Here is a 16,457-nt window from a genome sequence, read left to right as displayed (position 1 = left end):
TTTTGGCCACTCTGGTTTTGGGTCTCATTGTGGGAGCCAGGGGGCTTCCCAGGGGACTTGGTGGGTAAAGGATCCTCCTGCAGTGCAGGAGACACAGGTTCCCTCCCTGGGTCGGGAAGATCCCCTGGAGGAGGGCATGGCAGCCAGCTCCAGTATTCTGGCCTGGAGAATCCCATGGACAGAGGAGCCTGGTGGCTAGAGTCCATGGGGTTGCAATGAGTCAGACGCGACTGAAGTGACTGAGCATACATGCATGGGAGCCAGGAGAGAAAAGTGTTTGAGAGCCAGATTCTGTGAGTTCGACCCCAGGTCCACCAATTTCCGTCAGCGTGACCTCAGGGAAGTCACTTAAAGTGTCTATAGCTCGGGCTCTTCACCTGAAGACTGTGAGTAATGAAAACGCCCGCCCCTGGCTGCTGTGAGGGAGCAGTTGGTTCATTCCACGTGAAGCAGTTAAAATGATTCCCTTGGGGACTTCCTGGGAAGTCCTGGGGTGAAGACTCTGTGTCGCAGTGCATGGGGCTGGGTTCCGACTCTGGTCAGGGAACGAGACGAGAGTTTGCATGCCGAAACTAAAGGCCCCTGTGAGCTGCAACAAAGAGTGAGGATCCCACGTGCTGCAGCTAAGACCCAGTGCGGTCAAATAAAATAAATAAACAAACATGACACTCTTTAAAATAAAAGGACAAAATGATGCCTGTGAGTGTGGCTGCTGCGCCACTTGAACCGAGCGTCTAACTCGCAGGCCTTCATTTCTGGGTCCACAGCACTCGGAGGTGCTCTGGAGCCAGTCGGAGCAGAGGTGAGGGGACATGAATTCTCCTCACAGAAATACAGGAAGGGGTTTAATCAAGCTTTGTCTACAGTGGAAAAATTCAGTTCAAATGGTACTTCTGGGCCAAAGGGTGCATTTTTTTTTTTTTAAACAGGTATGACTCTTCAAGGTAACTGTGCTTTACACATAAACGGTTCAGAGGAAAGGAAGGTGAATTTTTCCTTATCGACTTCCTGTATTAAATTGTGTGAAATAGTCTTCAGTAGCATGATTGGTACAGAGTTCCTTCATATGTTTTTTCCTAATAATAAAACAAAGAGAAAAGGAAATCAGCAAATGCCTGACTTCCTAAATGTTAGACTTTTTATTGGTGTCTTATCCCCAGGAGACACAACTCATCCCAGCACTGCACGCTCAAGGGGAAGAAGGGGCATTTCGTCACTGCTGATTGGTTAGCCTGGCATGCTGCAGTCCATGGGGTCGCTAAGAGTTGGACACGACTGAGCAACTGAAGTGAACTGGCTGGTTAGCCTAGTGACCTGTGCGTGCGAGACGTGGGGACATCTTAGAATTCGTGATTGTAAAGACGCTTGCTCCTCCCATTTGATTTCTGTGAGATGATCTCTTAATTCTCCCCTTTTAGGCCCCCAAAGATGGAACCACCAGTCGACAGACATCTGATTGGAAAAAATACCCATGGGTCCCCTCTGAGTTCAAGCCAGAGCTTGAAGAATAGATAGATTAAAAAGTTAAATAATGTATTTTCAGTGACAGGTTCACCTACTGATCTGCATTTGACATTTTCTGTAGCTGGAAATCTGAACTACTCCGGGGGCCTGTCCATAGGGAAGAAGAGACTGCTTCTTCTTGGCAACTCAGGAACCCCTCCCTCTGCCCGGCAGGCCTCCCTGCAGGAGGCAGCTGGCACTGTCGTCCCCTGTGTCTGAGCCACATGCCTCTTCCCGAAAGGCCACCCGGAGTCCTCCCCTGGGGCTCCCGGGGCCCTCCGTGAGCTCCGTCAACAGCACCTGTGTCCGGGCCCACTGGGCTTTGCTGGCGCCCAGGTGAGGACTGTCCAGGGACGGGTGTTTACGGAATGTGGGCACAGGGGAGTCTCAGACCCTCCCTGGCCTGCGTGGGGACTGATGGCTTCCTAGCACTTGATTTCTGGCTTCCTAGCTCTGAGCCCTTTCCCTGCTCCTCTTTACCTACCAGGTGGCTGTGCCAGAGCCCCACCCACTGCCGCTATGGTGCAGGGCCGGGGGTGGAGGGGGGGCCCTCTGGTGAAAGATACCCCAAGGGTCCTGAGCCTGTGGGCGGGAAAGCTTCAGGGAAGGTGAGCCAGGGGTCCAGGAAAGGTCGGTGGTTGCTCCATGGGCCCTGCAGGACACCAGCTCTCACCTCCCCTCTCCCCAGGCCTGGCGCCTTCGATGATGCTCCCAGTTCCCAGCCCTGCTCCTCCACCCCCCACACCTGGCCCAGCACTCACTGCAGAAGCTGCTCCCTGGCCAGGTTGAGGTTGCTGCCGTCCAGGGCCCTGCGCAGGCCACGCTGCAGGCGCTGCTGCTGTCGCTCAAACAGCAAGGTGGCCCGAGCCTTCTGGATCCTCCGCCGGTCCCAGTCCGCGTCTCGCTGGCGCTCTTCCTCCTGGAGCCTCTGCAGAGCAGAAAGGAGACTCACCACCAAGCGACCCCCAGCAGGAGAGACCCAGAGGGGACTTCCCTGGTAGTCCAGTGGCTAAGGCTCCCAGCAATCCCTGGGTGGGGAATTAAGATTCCACGTGCTGCAACTGAGTTCACATGGTGCAATAAAGACCCTGCATGCCACAGCTGAGACCCAGCGCAGCCAAATAGATAAAATAATTTTAAAAAAATGCCTGGCTGTGCTCTAATTGAAAAAAAAAATAAGAATTTGGAACAATATGGGGACATAGAAGCCCACACTAAGAGACAGAATATGCTTAGTGTGATCTCAACTTTCCAAATTACGTCCTTGTATAGAAGAGGAGCCCGGGGGACAGGATATCAGAAGGCATGTAGGGGGGTGGGAGAGTGGTCTTCTGAGTGTGAGATTTCACGTGGGATTTTTTCTTCTTTTTGTGTGTCTCTAGCTTCTTTCGGGGAAGGAAATGGCAACCCACTCCAGTGTTCTGGCCTGGAGAATCCCAGGGATGGGGGAACCTGGTGGGCTTCCATCTATGGGGTCACACAGAGTCGGACACGACTGAAGCAACTTAGCAGCAGCAGCAGCAGCTTCTTATTAATTTTCTACAGAGACTGAAAATCAGACCAAAAATGCTGCTTTCGGGACAGATGGCCGACCTTCTTTGCCAGGCAGTCAGGCTGAACTACCGTTGTGAAGGGCAGAGCCAGGCCTGGCGAAGGTGGCCATGTCCCCTGCATCCTGATGCCAGCCTCAGGCTCCTCCCACTTTGGGCTAACTCCCCTGCCTCACCCCCTGGTTGCCATCTGTTTCCCCTCCCAAGGCAAGGTGCCCGACCTGCTCCCCATCTCCTGGTCCAGGCCACCGCCCCTCCCTCTCCCCGCGCCCATCTTCTGGGAAGATCACACCGACCACAGAATCACACAGAGCGTGGCTGTCATCTGCGGACCCTGTGGGAACCTCGCTCATCCTCTGCAGGTCTGAGAACATCTCCAAATCTCTCTCCTGTCGTGATTTCACGTCATCTCAACATACTCAGAGATGACCCTTTCCCTGCTTCACAGTGATTCTGCCTTTTCTCCAAAGACCCCCGTCCAATCTCTCAGCCATACCCCCCAGGGGGCAAATGATGCCCATGGTCCTCGAACTCCAGCAGGTATCAGAAGCCCTGGCGGGGAAGGGGCACTTGCTGAGTGTTTCTGGTTCAGCAGGCCTGGTGAGGGCCTGAGAATCTCCATCGCTCTCAAGTTCCAAGGTGCGGCTGGTCCAGGCAGCCTGCTTTGGGAACCTCTGCCCTCACCCTGTCGTTGCCAATACCACCACCCTCCAGAGTCTCAGCTTGGAGTCCCATCCACCGCAGTGAGGACCTGCCCCTCTTTCGCCACACCCTTGCTCCCACAAGGCTCCCCCACACTATGACTGCCAGTCCGTGGACTTGACACCCCTCCACGGCCCCTTGAACTCCATGTGTCCTTATCTTCCTCCTCATTCAGCCCAGCGTCCACAGCTGACACCCCCTGGCAGACACCTGGGCACCCTGAGCCTCCCACCTGGTCCCACTTGCCAGGCAAGCTCTGACCATTGTTGAGTCCCAGCTCTCCTGCGAGCATGGCCCTACTCACAAGGGTCACTTCAAGTTCATGACCGGGACTCAAAGTGGGGGGAGGGGGGAGCTGGGGCTGCCTGGCCACTTGCCCCTTCCCCTTTCCAGATGACCTTTGAGCACTTTTGTTCTTGCAAAACTCCTCCCCCTCCCCCTCAGCTGCTGACCCCCCTCCTATTTCGCCAGGAAATAGGAGCTTCAGAGAAGCCCCTCAAGGCAATACAGCCCTACCCACCCCCTACCCTGTGGCTGCGGGTCAAGACGGGCCTTCCTTCCTCAAGGCTGTGGTCCTTGCAGTTCCCGCCCCCTCAGAGAGAATCCTCTCCCCAGGTGACTCCCTCCACCTTCAGACCTTTGTTTCAAGGTCATGAGTCCCGTGATGACCCTCCTCACTCCCAGCACTCTCAGTCCCCCTACCCCAGCCTCCTCCCCTGCCCAGCATCCAGCACCTGCGGGATTACTCCACTCTTGTCCTGCCCCACAGATGGCATAGACTCCTTGAGGGCAGCTTCTGGGGCCCAGTGTGACAGTGGCTATAACTAGATGTTCCAGGAAGGCGGGGAGCACAGAACCACATCTGAAGGGAGTGGTGGTGGAGGGAACAGTGGGGGCTGAGGGCTTGGGGAAGGGGGGAGGGGACAGGCACCATCTTCTCCTGGACTTGCTGTTTCTGCACCAGGCGGATCTCCTCCAGCTGCTCCTGGCTCATGCCCTTCCAGCGGTCGGGCACCACGCGATGCGGCCCGAAGGAGCTGGCTGCCTGCTGCGGGTTCTCTGAGAGCAGGTCCCCACGCAGCAGGTTGGCGATCTCGGCTAGGTTGTCCTCCTGTTCTTGTTTTCTCTCTTGAATTTTCTTTTCTGCTGACTCCAGGGCCTGCCCAGGGGAAGATATTAAGAATGATGCTCTGAAGGGGCTTCCTGGTGGTTCAGACAGTAAATAATCCACCTGCCATGCAGGAGACCTGGGTTCCATTCCTGGATCGGGAAGATCCCCTGGAGGATGGCATGGCAACCCACTCCAGGATTCCTGCCTGGAGAATCCCATGGACAGAGGAGCCTGGCAGGCTACTGTCCATGGGGTTGCAAAGAGTCGGACACAACTGAGCAACTCGACACATTGTCTGAGTGAGCCTGGTGGGACTGAGGTGCAGGCTGGCCAACCTTTAAGGGGCCCTTGAAGGAAGAATGTGCTAAACAGGGTTGCTGGGCGGGCGGGTGGAGACTTATCAGGTATGGATGTGGGGAGGTCCCTGGACCCCTGGCCGCCTGGGCGATGCTGGGCGAGTGGGCTGGGCTCAGAGGATCACTAGCAGTTGGTCACGTGCATAATCTCGACAGGTCTTTGTCTGCGGTGATTTGCCAAAGCAGGGAGTGGCCTCCCCCCGTTAGACGGCCATCTCCCCTTGGCTTGGCCTCACCCACCTCCAGGACAGGGCTGTGTACCCTTCCCTGTGGTCCTGGTCACCCTGGGCCAGCGGCAGGCCACAAAGAACTGCCAGCCAAGTGATTGGCGGAAGGGGTGATTTCTAAAAGGTGCTCCTACTGCCTGGCAACCTCAGCCTCCGAGACAAATAAATTCCTGGTCAAATCCCTGCTTACATGACGGTGATGAGTAGAAGGGACAGGCCCTGGCTGTGTGACCTGCAGCTAGACACCTTCCCTCTCTGGGCTACAGTTATTTCTCCATCAAGTCAAGAGAAGGATGAAACCAGTTCTCTTTAATACTAGACAGATGGGGCACTTTGCTAGGTGCCCTCACGTAGCAGGTGCTAACAAGGAGGCCAGCCTGACTACATTACATAAGTGCATGCCCTATGATTGGACAGGTCTGATATGAATACAGGACTTCTAATATCTGGAAGTCCAGTGTTTACATCTGCCAAAGCAAATCAGATTAGTACTCAGCTGTCTCTAAGAAAGTCAATTCCTGCCTCTGAGCCTGTTTCTTGATCAATTGAGTTCATGGTGCCTCTCTGACAGGGCTGTTGAACACAGTGACTAATAAGATCAGATAATTGTTGTAGAGATTTAAAAAAAAAAAACACATTCTGGGAGTCCACCAGTGGCATAGTGGTTGAGATTTCTGGGCTTTCACTGCCATCGTCTGGGTTTAGTCCCTGGTCAGGTAACTGAGATCCTGCAAGCCATGTGGTGTGGCCAAAAAAATAAATAAGTAAAATAACCCTGGCTATCACTGATGAGTTGAGAATGCTGGGACACCCAGGGAGGTGACTGTGTGTCTTCCCTCCCCTCCAGACAGGCCTGAGGTATACACCTGGTTCTTGTTGAATTCTTTCACAGTTGCACAAACCGCCTTCCTGGTGGCAGTTTCCAGATTCTGTAAGTGCTTGGCTGTCTCGTCAAACTGCAGCCTTGTCTTCAAGTAGAGATCCTCTGAAAGGAAGAAAAATACAGTCAAAGCTTGTGTGCATGCCCAGGGCCCCTTCCCAGATGCGCAGAGCGCCCTGCGGAGCGTTGTTTCTGCGTCCACTTCTTATCACACGCCCATCAGAAGAAGGGGGGTGCAATGGAAGGCTCATGGGAGATGCAGATGAGTTAACTCAAGCCAAGCTCTTAGACAAGTGCCTGGCAGCGTTAGCAATCATCACTGTGGCCTGGTAACGTCTACGGACACGACTGAGCACACTTATCTGTGGTACCAAGGGAGAAGAGCTTAGGGGGCAGTGTAGTAGGAGATAAGGTTAGACTGTGAAGGCCTTGCTGGTACTTGAAATAAATTTGGTTTTTATTGAGTAAGTGTGTTAGTCGCTCAATCGTGTCTCTGTGACCCTGTGGACTATAGCCCATCAGGCTCCTCTGTCCACGGAGTTCTCCAGGCAAGAATACTGGAGTGGGTTGCCATGCCCTTCTCCAGGGGATCTTCCTGACCCAAGGATCAAACCTGGGTCTTCCAGATTGCAGGCATATTCTTTACCAACTGAGATGATCGTTAATGAGTAAAGTAAGAAGCTATTGGTTTTGAACAAAGGATCCCACTTAATTTTTTATTTTTCGTCATGCTGTGAGTCATCTGGAATCTTAGTTCCCCGTCAGGGATTTAAGCCATGGCCCCTGCATTGGGAACATGGAATCTAAACCACTGGACCACCAGGGAAGTAGCAGCTTTACATATATATGTACATGTATATTTGCCTGGCACGTGGGGTCTTTGCTCTGGAGCTCGCAGGCTCAGCAGTCGCCCCACAGGCTTAGCTGTGCCATGGCGCGTAGGGTCCTAGGTTCCCCACCAGGGGTCAAACCTGCGTCCCCTGCACTTGATGCCAGATCCTCAACCACTGGACTACGAGGGAAGTCCCTCAGCAGTTTCGCTTTTTCACAGGGTCAGTCTGGCTATTGGGCTGGGAAGAGAGTGTAGGGAGACAAGGGCAGAAGCTGGGAGGCCAGTTAGAGGTTACTGTGGTGGTCCAGTTGGGATGTGCTGGCCTTTGAGTCTAGTGGCAGCGGTGGAGGTAGTGATGGTGGTCGGAACTTGGGATGACTTGCTGCGGGAGTGCGTGCGGCATCTGAGAGAGAGGAAGGAGTCAACATGACTTGGTTTGGGCCGGAGCAACAGAAAGAGCAGAGCTCCCATCGATGGAGGTGGATGGTCAGGTTCGGGGGATGATCCAAGTGTCTTACTGGGCACGGACTGACATAGGCTAGACCTATGTCTTTCCCACTGTCTTCCCAGCAGGCTGTGAGCACAGTGAGGGCCAGACCGATGCTGAGTTACCCTGGGCTCCAGGATCCCACGGGCGCCCTGACAGACCACAGGCTCGGAAAGTGTTTCCTGCATGATGGATGTGTGACTAAAGACATCCAAATCCTGAAACACGGGTTCTGATGTCTCTTTGTTTGGCCCTGTGGCTAAAGTAGCGTATTAGTGAGACTTCCGATGGACATGAGTTTGAGTGAACTCCGGGAGTTGGTGATGGACAGGGAGGCCTGGCGTGCTGTGGTTCATGGGGTCGCAAAGAGTCGGACACGACTGAGCAACTAAACTGAACTGAACTGAAGAGACAAAAATGAAACAAGAGAAAAAAAAACAAACTGGGGCTGATTTGTTAAACAAAGTACTGAGACCCACTTGTCTTTTTTGTTCTGTTACCTGCACATTTTTGGTTCTCCCGGCCAATCATCCATTCCTTTTGCTGTTGCAGGGACCATTCCCTGTTTTGTTCCTCTTGGAATTTCTTCCTCAGATGGAAGTTTAAATCCTCTCCCATGAATTTCTGCATTCCTGATATTGTATTCCAAGCATCATAATCTGACTGCCGGGCTGGACGATCTTTCTTAAGGGCTAGGGGGTCAGAGAGGTCAAATTCACGGCGCGTTTCTGGCCTCTGAAAGCACTGTTGGAAATCATTGATAGCTTTACAGAGATTTTTCCTATCTCTCCTTTCCCGATTTTCTGATATGCATGCGATCTTGTCATTTTGTCTCATTTCAGCAGCTAGAAAAGATACAGCATATTCATTAGCGAAAGATTCAGAGGAAAGAAAGAAATTTGAATCTACCCCAAATTTTAGTGATTCTAAAAGTCATCCAACTCTCCCAAAGGTTAACACAACCATTCAGTTCAGTTCAGTTCAGTCGCTCAGTCGCGTCCGACTCTTTGCGACCCCATGAATCACAGCAGGCCAGGCCTCCCTGTCTATCATGAACTCCCGGAGTTCACTCAAACTCATGTCCATCGAGTCGGTGATGCCATCCAGCCATCTCATTCTCTGCCGTCCCCTTCTCCTCCTCAATCCCTCCCAGCATCGAATTCTGAATGTAAAAAAGCACCTACAAATCAAGTTAAAAACAAAAACCTAACCGCAAAAGGGGCAAAGGCAGGGAAAAGGCAAATCACTACAGAGAAACCTGAATGATCAATAAGCTTGTGAAAAGATCACCAACCATTCAAGACGGGAAACATCCAATGAACTGAAGAAACATTTTAATACGCTAAAAATAGCAGGTATTAATAGACTTGGAGAAACGTAGAGATTTCTCATTTACTGCTTGTGAAAGCGTAACTTGATACTTTCATAACCATGGAAAGCAATTTGCCAACATCCCCTAAAACTGAAAACGTGCACGTCCTATGACCTGTCAATTCCACTTCCAGTCCACCAGGAAGATGAACATTGGCACACAGTGCAGGAGAGTCATTAACATTGTTTGCAATTATTTAAAAAACTGGAAAAAATCTAAATCAGCCACCAGCAGAGGAATAAAGAAACTGTGGTTAAAATTCACATAAGAAAATATAATAAAGCAATTAAAATGAATATTCTGTATGGAGATCACCTATAAATCCATAAAATAGGTTGTTGAGTTTCTTAAATGTTGCAAAAGGATACATTCAATATATCTTTTATGTAAAAATATAAAACCCACACACAAATTTTATATTATCATGGATAAACATACATGAAGGGTACAAGTACAGAAACACGCATAGGAATATCACACCTCTGAGGAGGGAAGAAGAGGAAAATGGTAAGATGGAGGAGAGCTTTAGCTACTTCTGTGTAACATTTAATTCTCAAAAATCATTCTTAATATAAGATAGCTAAAGCCAGGTTGGCAAAATGTTCACATCTAGTCTGGTGGTGGGTATATGTATGTCTGTCACATCATTTTTGTAGGTTTGAATTACTTTTGTAAAAAATTTTATTGAAGTATAATTGACTTATAATGCTGTGTTAATTTCTGCTGTACAGCAAAGTGATTCAGTTATACATATATATATATATTCTTTTTCATATTTTCCATTATGGCTTATCACAGGTTGCAATTACTTTTACACTGCAATTTTGAAAGAAAATATGAAACACTATAAAGAAGAAAAGACCCTGATGCTGGGAAAGATTGAGAGCAGAAAGAGAGGGGAGTGACAGAGGATGAGATGTTTGGATGGCATCACTGACTCAATGGACATGAGTTTGAGCAAACTCTGGGAGATAGTGAAGGACAGGGAAGCCTATCGTGCTGCAGTCCGGAGGTCACAGAGTCAGACATGACTGAGCGACTGAACTGAGCTGATACAGAAGAACGTAAACTTCACTCATCATGCCATCACTCCAAATTTACCACTGCTCATATTTTGGTATAGTTTCTTTGTGTCTTTTTCTAAACATTTTCATATATTTTAACTTATATATATTTATATATTTAAACTTAATTGATAACCCATTGTACGTATAATTTTGTATCCTTTATTTCTATTCAAAAAATCCTTACGGTGCTTTAAAAGACATTGTTAGACATGACGGGGGCAGAAATGAATACTATTTGAGAATCTGATCCATAAGCCAGAACACTGTTATTTGAACCATGGCTGGTTCTGAGTCAGCTCTGGGGTGTGGGCTCAAGAGTGTGTGTTGTCCACAGAAATCCCTTGCATTCCAATACACCAATAATGAGAAAATAGAAAGAGAAATTAAGGAAACTATTCCATTCACTGTTGCAACGAAAAGAATTAAATACTTGGGAATATATCTACCTAAGGAAACAAAAGACTTGTACATAGAAAACTATAAAACACTACTGAAAGTAATCAAAGAGGACACTAGTAGATGGAGAAATATACCGTGTTTGTGGATTGGAAGAATAAATATTGTAAAAATGAGTATACTACCCAAAGTAATTTATACATTCAATGCAATCCCTATCAAGCTACCAACGATATTTTTCACAGAACTAGAACAAATAATCTCACAATTTGTATGGAAATACAAAAAACCTCGAATAGCCAAAGCAATCTTGAGGAAGAAGAATGAAACTGGGGGAATCAACCTGCCGGACTTCAGGCTCTACTACAAAGCCACAGTCATCAAGACAGTATGATACTGGCATAAAGACAGAAATATAGATCAATGGAACAAAATAGAAAGCCCAGAGATAAATTCATGCACCTATGGACACCTTATCTTTGGCAAAGGAGGCAAGAATATAAAATGGAGAAAAGACAGTCTCTTTAACAAGTGGTGTTGGGAAAACTGGCCAGCCACTTGTAAAAGAATGAAACTAGAACACTTCCTAACACCATACACCAAAATAAACTCAAAATGGATTAGAGAGCTAAATGTAAGACCAGAAACTATAAAACTCCTAGAGGAGAACGTAGGCAAAACACTCTCCAACATAAATCACCTCAGGATCCTCCAAGATCCACCTCCCAGAATATTGGAAATAAAAGCAAAAATTAACAAATGGGACCTAATTAAAATCAAAAGCTTCTGCATAGCAAAGGAAACTATAAGTAAGGTGAAAAGACAGCCTTCAGAATGGGAGAAAATAATAGCAAATGAAGCAACTGATAAAGGATTAATCTCCAAAATATACAAGCAGCTCCTGAAACTCAATTCCAGAAAAATAAATGACCCATTCAAAAAATGGGAACAAGAACTAAATGGACATTTCTCCAAAGAAGACATACAGATGGCTAGCAAACACATGAAAAAATGCTCAACATCCCTCATAATCAGAGAAATGCAAATCAAAACCACAATGAGATACCATTTCACACCAGTCAGAATGGCTGCTATCCAAAAGTCTACATGCAATAAATGCTGGAGAGGGTGTGGAGAGAAGGGAACCCTCTTACACTGTTGGTGGGAATGCAGACTAGTACAGCCACTATGGAGAACAGTATGGAGATTGCTCAAAAAACTGGAAATAGAACTGCCATATGATCCAGCAATCGCACTCCTGGGCATACACACTGAGGAAACCAGAATTAAAAGAGACACATGAACTCCAATGTTCATTGCTGCACTGTTTATAATAGCCAGGACATGGAAGCAACCTAGATGTCCATCTTCAGACGAATGGATAAGAAAGCTTTGGTACATATACACAATGGAGTATTACTCAGCCATTAAAAAGAATACATTTGAATCAGTTCTAATGAGGTGGATGAAACTGGAGCCTATTATACAGAGTGAAGTAAGCCAGAAATAAAAACACCAATATAGTATACTAATGCATATATATGGAATTTAGAAAGATGCAAATGATAACCCTGTATACAAGACAGCAAAAGAGACACAGATGTATAGAACAAGTCTTTGGGACTCTGTGGAAGAGGGTGAGGGTGGGATGATTTGGGAGAATGGCACTGAAACATGTATGTTGTCATATGTGAAACGAATCACCAGTTCAGGGTTGATGCATGTTACAGGATGCTCGGGGCTGGTGTGCGGGGATGACCCAGAGGGAGGATAAAGGGAGGAGGGAAGTGGGAGGGGGGTTCAGGAGGGGGAACTCATGTACACCAGGGTGGATTCATGTCAATGTATGGCAAAACCAACCAATATAATATTGTAAAATAATTAGCCTCCAATAAAGAATAAATTAATTAATTTAAAAATAAATAAATAAAATTTAAAAAAAAAAGAGTGTGTGTTGTCTACTATTACCAGCTGTCCCTGGTAGACGGTCTTGAGCTTTTGGCAGAGAATATGTGTGTGTATGGGGTTTTTCATATCTAGCTTTTAAAGAAAGAAAAAAATATACATGTCTGCTCACAATATATTTCCTGTGCATACAGAATTCAATAACTAATTTTCAAGTGTGGAAGAATCAGTGCGCTAACTGAGCACAAGAAACTGTGAAAGTTTAAAAGGAAGAAGAGCGTGAAAATGACACAGCTTTACACATGTGAGGAATGTGACCTGGTTCTAAAGGCACATAGCCCTGAACCACTCAATGGCCATTCAGAGAAGGCTCACCAAAGGTCTCCTCTCTCGCTTTTCCAGTTGCTGCTTTTATGTTCCGGTCAGAAACCTGAGCGTCCCAGGCCGTGGTGTCTCCCTGGGAAAGGAAAACAATGGGAGAGAAGAAGAGCCAGAACATTTTATTCAGCTGATAACAATCCTACATATCTTTTTATAACCAAATCATCATACCCGAACGCCCTTGCGTGCCTCTGTTGGTTCTTTAGCCTGTCTTAGCTTTTCCCAGAGCTTCCTTCTCTCTTCCTTAGTCAGTAGGCCCTCATCCTCAGAACACTACTTAAGCATCAGCTCCTCCGGGAAGCCCTCTCTGCTTTGCTCCCCCAGGCCTGTTGATGCTCCCTGGCACCTTGTGGTTCACAACCTCCACACACACACACACACACATACACACAGAGCACTGACTTCCCTGCATTACAATGTGACCATTTTAACGCCTGCCTCATCCACTGGGCTAGCAACTTCACAGTCAGTTCAGTTCAGTTCAATTCAGTCTCTCAGTCGTGTTGGACTCTCCGCGACCCCATGAATCACAGCACGCCAGGCCTCCCTGTCCATCACCAACTCAAACTCATGTCCACAGAGTCGGTGATGCCATCCAGCCATCTCATTCTCTGTCGTCCCCTTCTCCTCCCGCCCCCAACCTTTCCCCAAGGATCGTCTTATTCCTCATTTCCAAGGCCTGTCTCAGTTTTGCCACAAAATAAGAACTCTCTCTACTGGCATTTGTCTGTTGAATGGACTGGAGGAAATTCCTGGCAATGTAGAAAGTCTGGCTCAGAGAGAGAAGAACCGCTTTCCAGTCTCTGGCCACTAACTCCAGGTAAGCTCGCTCCCCGCGGCAGAACTCAATTTGCCTGTCTACAGGCAAGTGACAGGGAGCATTTTGCGGGCTGTTATGAGGTATCCCTCATCCTCCGCAAACTCAGTACGTGGAACAATTCTTCGCGGCAAACCTCGGAGCCGTCCGCCGCTGTGCCTGGATCCAAAGTTTCATTCCAATGGTTCATCTCCTCTTGTCGCTCGCTGCTGGCCTCTCGTTTCCCCCGCCCGCTTGTGCCCCTCCTCTCCCCCGCCATTCCCTCCTGGCTCCTCTCCCTTGCGATCCGGAGGGTCTCACCCCAATGATCCTGTTCCTGGCGTTGAAAATCCGTCTCTGCCTGCCCAGCTCCGCGCATCTTCTTTTGGCCAGGACAAAGTCCTCCTGCAGGTCCTTGGGCTGCGCTACCTCCATGACTGCGAATTGCTAAGAAATTCTAAGAGGTTTCAAAAACATAAGAGATTAAAAGAAAAGACAACAAAAATAAAACAAGCTCAAGCCCAGCAAGGCTGGCTCCCTAGGAGTCCGGGCAGGTGGGATGTGAGCCTGCCCAAGAGGCTTTCAATCGGCCTTCCCTCACTGCACCAGAGGCATGGAATCTCGGTTTCCTAGGAAACGTAAACAACTCCGGTTGCTAAGAAACAGCTCAGCCCTCCCCGGTGTTCTCGCTTTCCTCTCGCGAGACCGCACGAGACGCTTCCCGCGCTTTTCCCGCCAGCGTGTGAGGACGCAGCTGAGGCGCGGAGGGCGCAGCCATGAGCCGTTTGGAAGTGCTGCTTGTGGAGAACTTTAAGTCGTGGCGGGGCCGCCAGGTCATTGGCCCCTTCAAGAGGTTCACCTGCATCATCGGCCCCAATGGCTCCGGTAACTCGGGACCTAGAATGTCTTCTCCCGCCGCAGTCGGCTGAGCCGCTTCTTGTCTGAGGAAAAGTGAGGGAGGCCTCAAGGCCTGGACTCAGGCTCGACCCTCGCCACCCACCTCAGGGACGGGGTGGGATGGAGAATGGGGTGGGAAGCGACCCTCAGACGCCGTGCAGGGCGGGTTGGAAGTGGCAGGGAGCCTCCTCTTGCCGTCCACCCCGGCCAACCGTCGTCACCCTCTGCCCTGGCCCCCCAGACTGCACTCCGTGGAGCCTGACTCTCACCCTCGCCCCAGCTCCCGGACCCTCAGACCGCACCCCCAGGGGCCTCACCCTCACCCTCGCCCCAGCTCCCCTACCCTCAGACCGCACCCCCAGGGGCCTGACCCTCACCCTCTGCCCCAGCTCCCTGACCCTCGACCGCACTCCCAGGGGCCTGACCCTCACCCTCGCCCCAGCTCCCCTACCCTCAGACCGCACCCCCAGGGGCCTGACCCTCACCCTAGCTCACTGACCCTCAGACCGCACCCCCAGGGGCCTGACCCTCACCCTAGCTCACTGACCCTCAGACCGCACCCCCAGGGGCCTGACCCTCTCCCCAGCTCCCCTATCCTCAGACCGCACCCCCAGGGGCCTGACCCTCACCCTCGCCCCAGCTCCCCGACCGTCAGACCGCATGCCCAGGGGCCTGACCCTCTCCCCAGCTCCCCTACCCTCAGACCGCATCCCCAGGGCCCTGACCCTCACCCTCGCCCCAGCTCCCCTACCCTCAGACCGCACCCCCAGGGGCCTCACCCTCACTCCAGCTCCCCTACCCTCAGACCGCACGCCCAGGGGCCTGATTCTCACCCTCGCCCCAGCTCCCCGACCATCAGACCACACGCCCAGGGGCCTGACCCTTTCCCCAGCTCCCCTACCCACAGACCGCACCCCCAGGGGCCTGACCCTCATCCTCGCCCCAGCTCCCCTACCCTCAGACCGCACCCCCAGGGGCCTGACCCTCACCCTCTGCCCCAGCTCCCTGACCCTCGACCGCACTCCCAGGGGCCTGACCCTCACCCTCGCCCCAGCTCCCCTACCCTCAGACCGCACCCCCAGGGGCCTGACCCTCTCCCCAGCTCCCCTACCCTCAGACCGCACCCCCAGGGGCCTGACCCTCTCCCCAGCTCCCCTACCCTCAGACCGCACCCCCAGGGGCCTGACCCTCACCCTAGCTCACTGACCCTCAGACCGCACCCCCAGGGGCCTGACCCTCACCCTCTGCCCCAGCTCCCCGACCGTCAGACCGCACGCCCAGGGGCCTGACCCTCTCCCCAGCTCCCCTACCCTCAGACCGCACTCCCAGGGGCCTAACCCTCTCCCCAGCTCCCCTACCCTCAGACCGCACCCCCAGGGGCCTGACCCTCACCCTCTGCCCCAGCTCCCCGACCGTCAGACCGCACGCCCAGGGGCCTGACCCTCTCCCCAGCTCCCCTACCCTCAGACCGCACTCCCAGGGGCCTAACCCTCTCCCCAGCTCCCCTACCCTCAGACCGCACCCCCAGGGGCCTGACCCTCACCCTCGCCCCAGCTCCCTTACCCTCAGACCACACCCCCAGGGGCCTGACCCTCACCCTCGCCCCAGCTCCCGGACCCTCAGACCGCACCCCCAGGGGCCTGACCCTCACCCTCTGCCCCAGCTCCCTGACCCTCAGACCGCACCCCCGCCCCAGCTCCCCTACCCTCAGACTGCACTCCCAGGGGCCTCACCCTTGCCCCAGCTCCCTGACCCTCAGACTGCACCCAGACCAGACCCCTGCCCTGTATCCCCAGCCCGAGCGTTCCACCCTGGACTCTCCTCCACCCCTGCTTCTCTGCCCTGTGGGTTCCTCCTCTTGCCCTTAGCCGTGGTTGCTCTCCTCTCCATCCCCTTGCCTTTCTCATCTAAAAAGACATAATGGGGGCGAGATCAGGAGGAAGTCATTGGTTTCAACGGGTTTGAACAACCATTTGGATCCAAGGAACCTTCGCA

General features: G+C 51.3%; 1 protein-coding gene across 1 annotated transcript; it reads right to left on the bottom strand.

Annotated features, from left to right (window-relative positions):
• Positions 1–849: 849 nt before the first annotated feature.
• Positions 850–14,183, bottom strand: RIBC2 (RIB43A domain with coiled-coils 2). The gene is made up of 7 exons (XM_055395617.2): positions 13,887–14,183; positions 12,764–12,845; positions 8,149–8,493; positions 6,316–6,434; positions 4,687–4,914; positions 2,265–2,431; positions 850–1,076 (listed from the first exon to the last, which is right to left on the bottom strand). Exons 1-7 carry the CDS (start codon positions 13,998–14,000, stop codon positions 998–1,000), a joined length of 1,134 nt encoding a protein of 377 aa, XP_055251592.2. The 5' UTR covers positions 14,001–14,183; the 3' UTR covers positions 850–997.
• Positions 14,184–16,457: the final 2,274 nt, after the last annotated feature.

Source organism: Moschus berezovskii, chromosome 6 (assembly GCF_049115385.1).
Source record: "Moschus berezovskii isolate FMDL1 chromosome 6, NW_MosBer_1.0, whole genome shotgun sequence".
Taxonomy (NCBI): domain Eukaryota; kingdom Metazoa; phylum Chordata; class Mammalia; order Artiodactyla; family Moschidae; genus Moschus; species Moschus berezovskii.
This window is presented reverse-complemented; position numbering and strand designations above follow the sequence as displayed.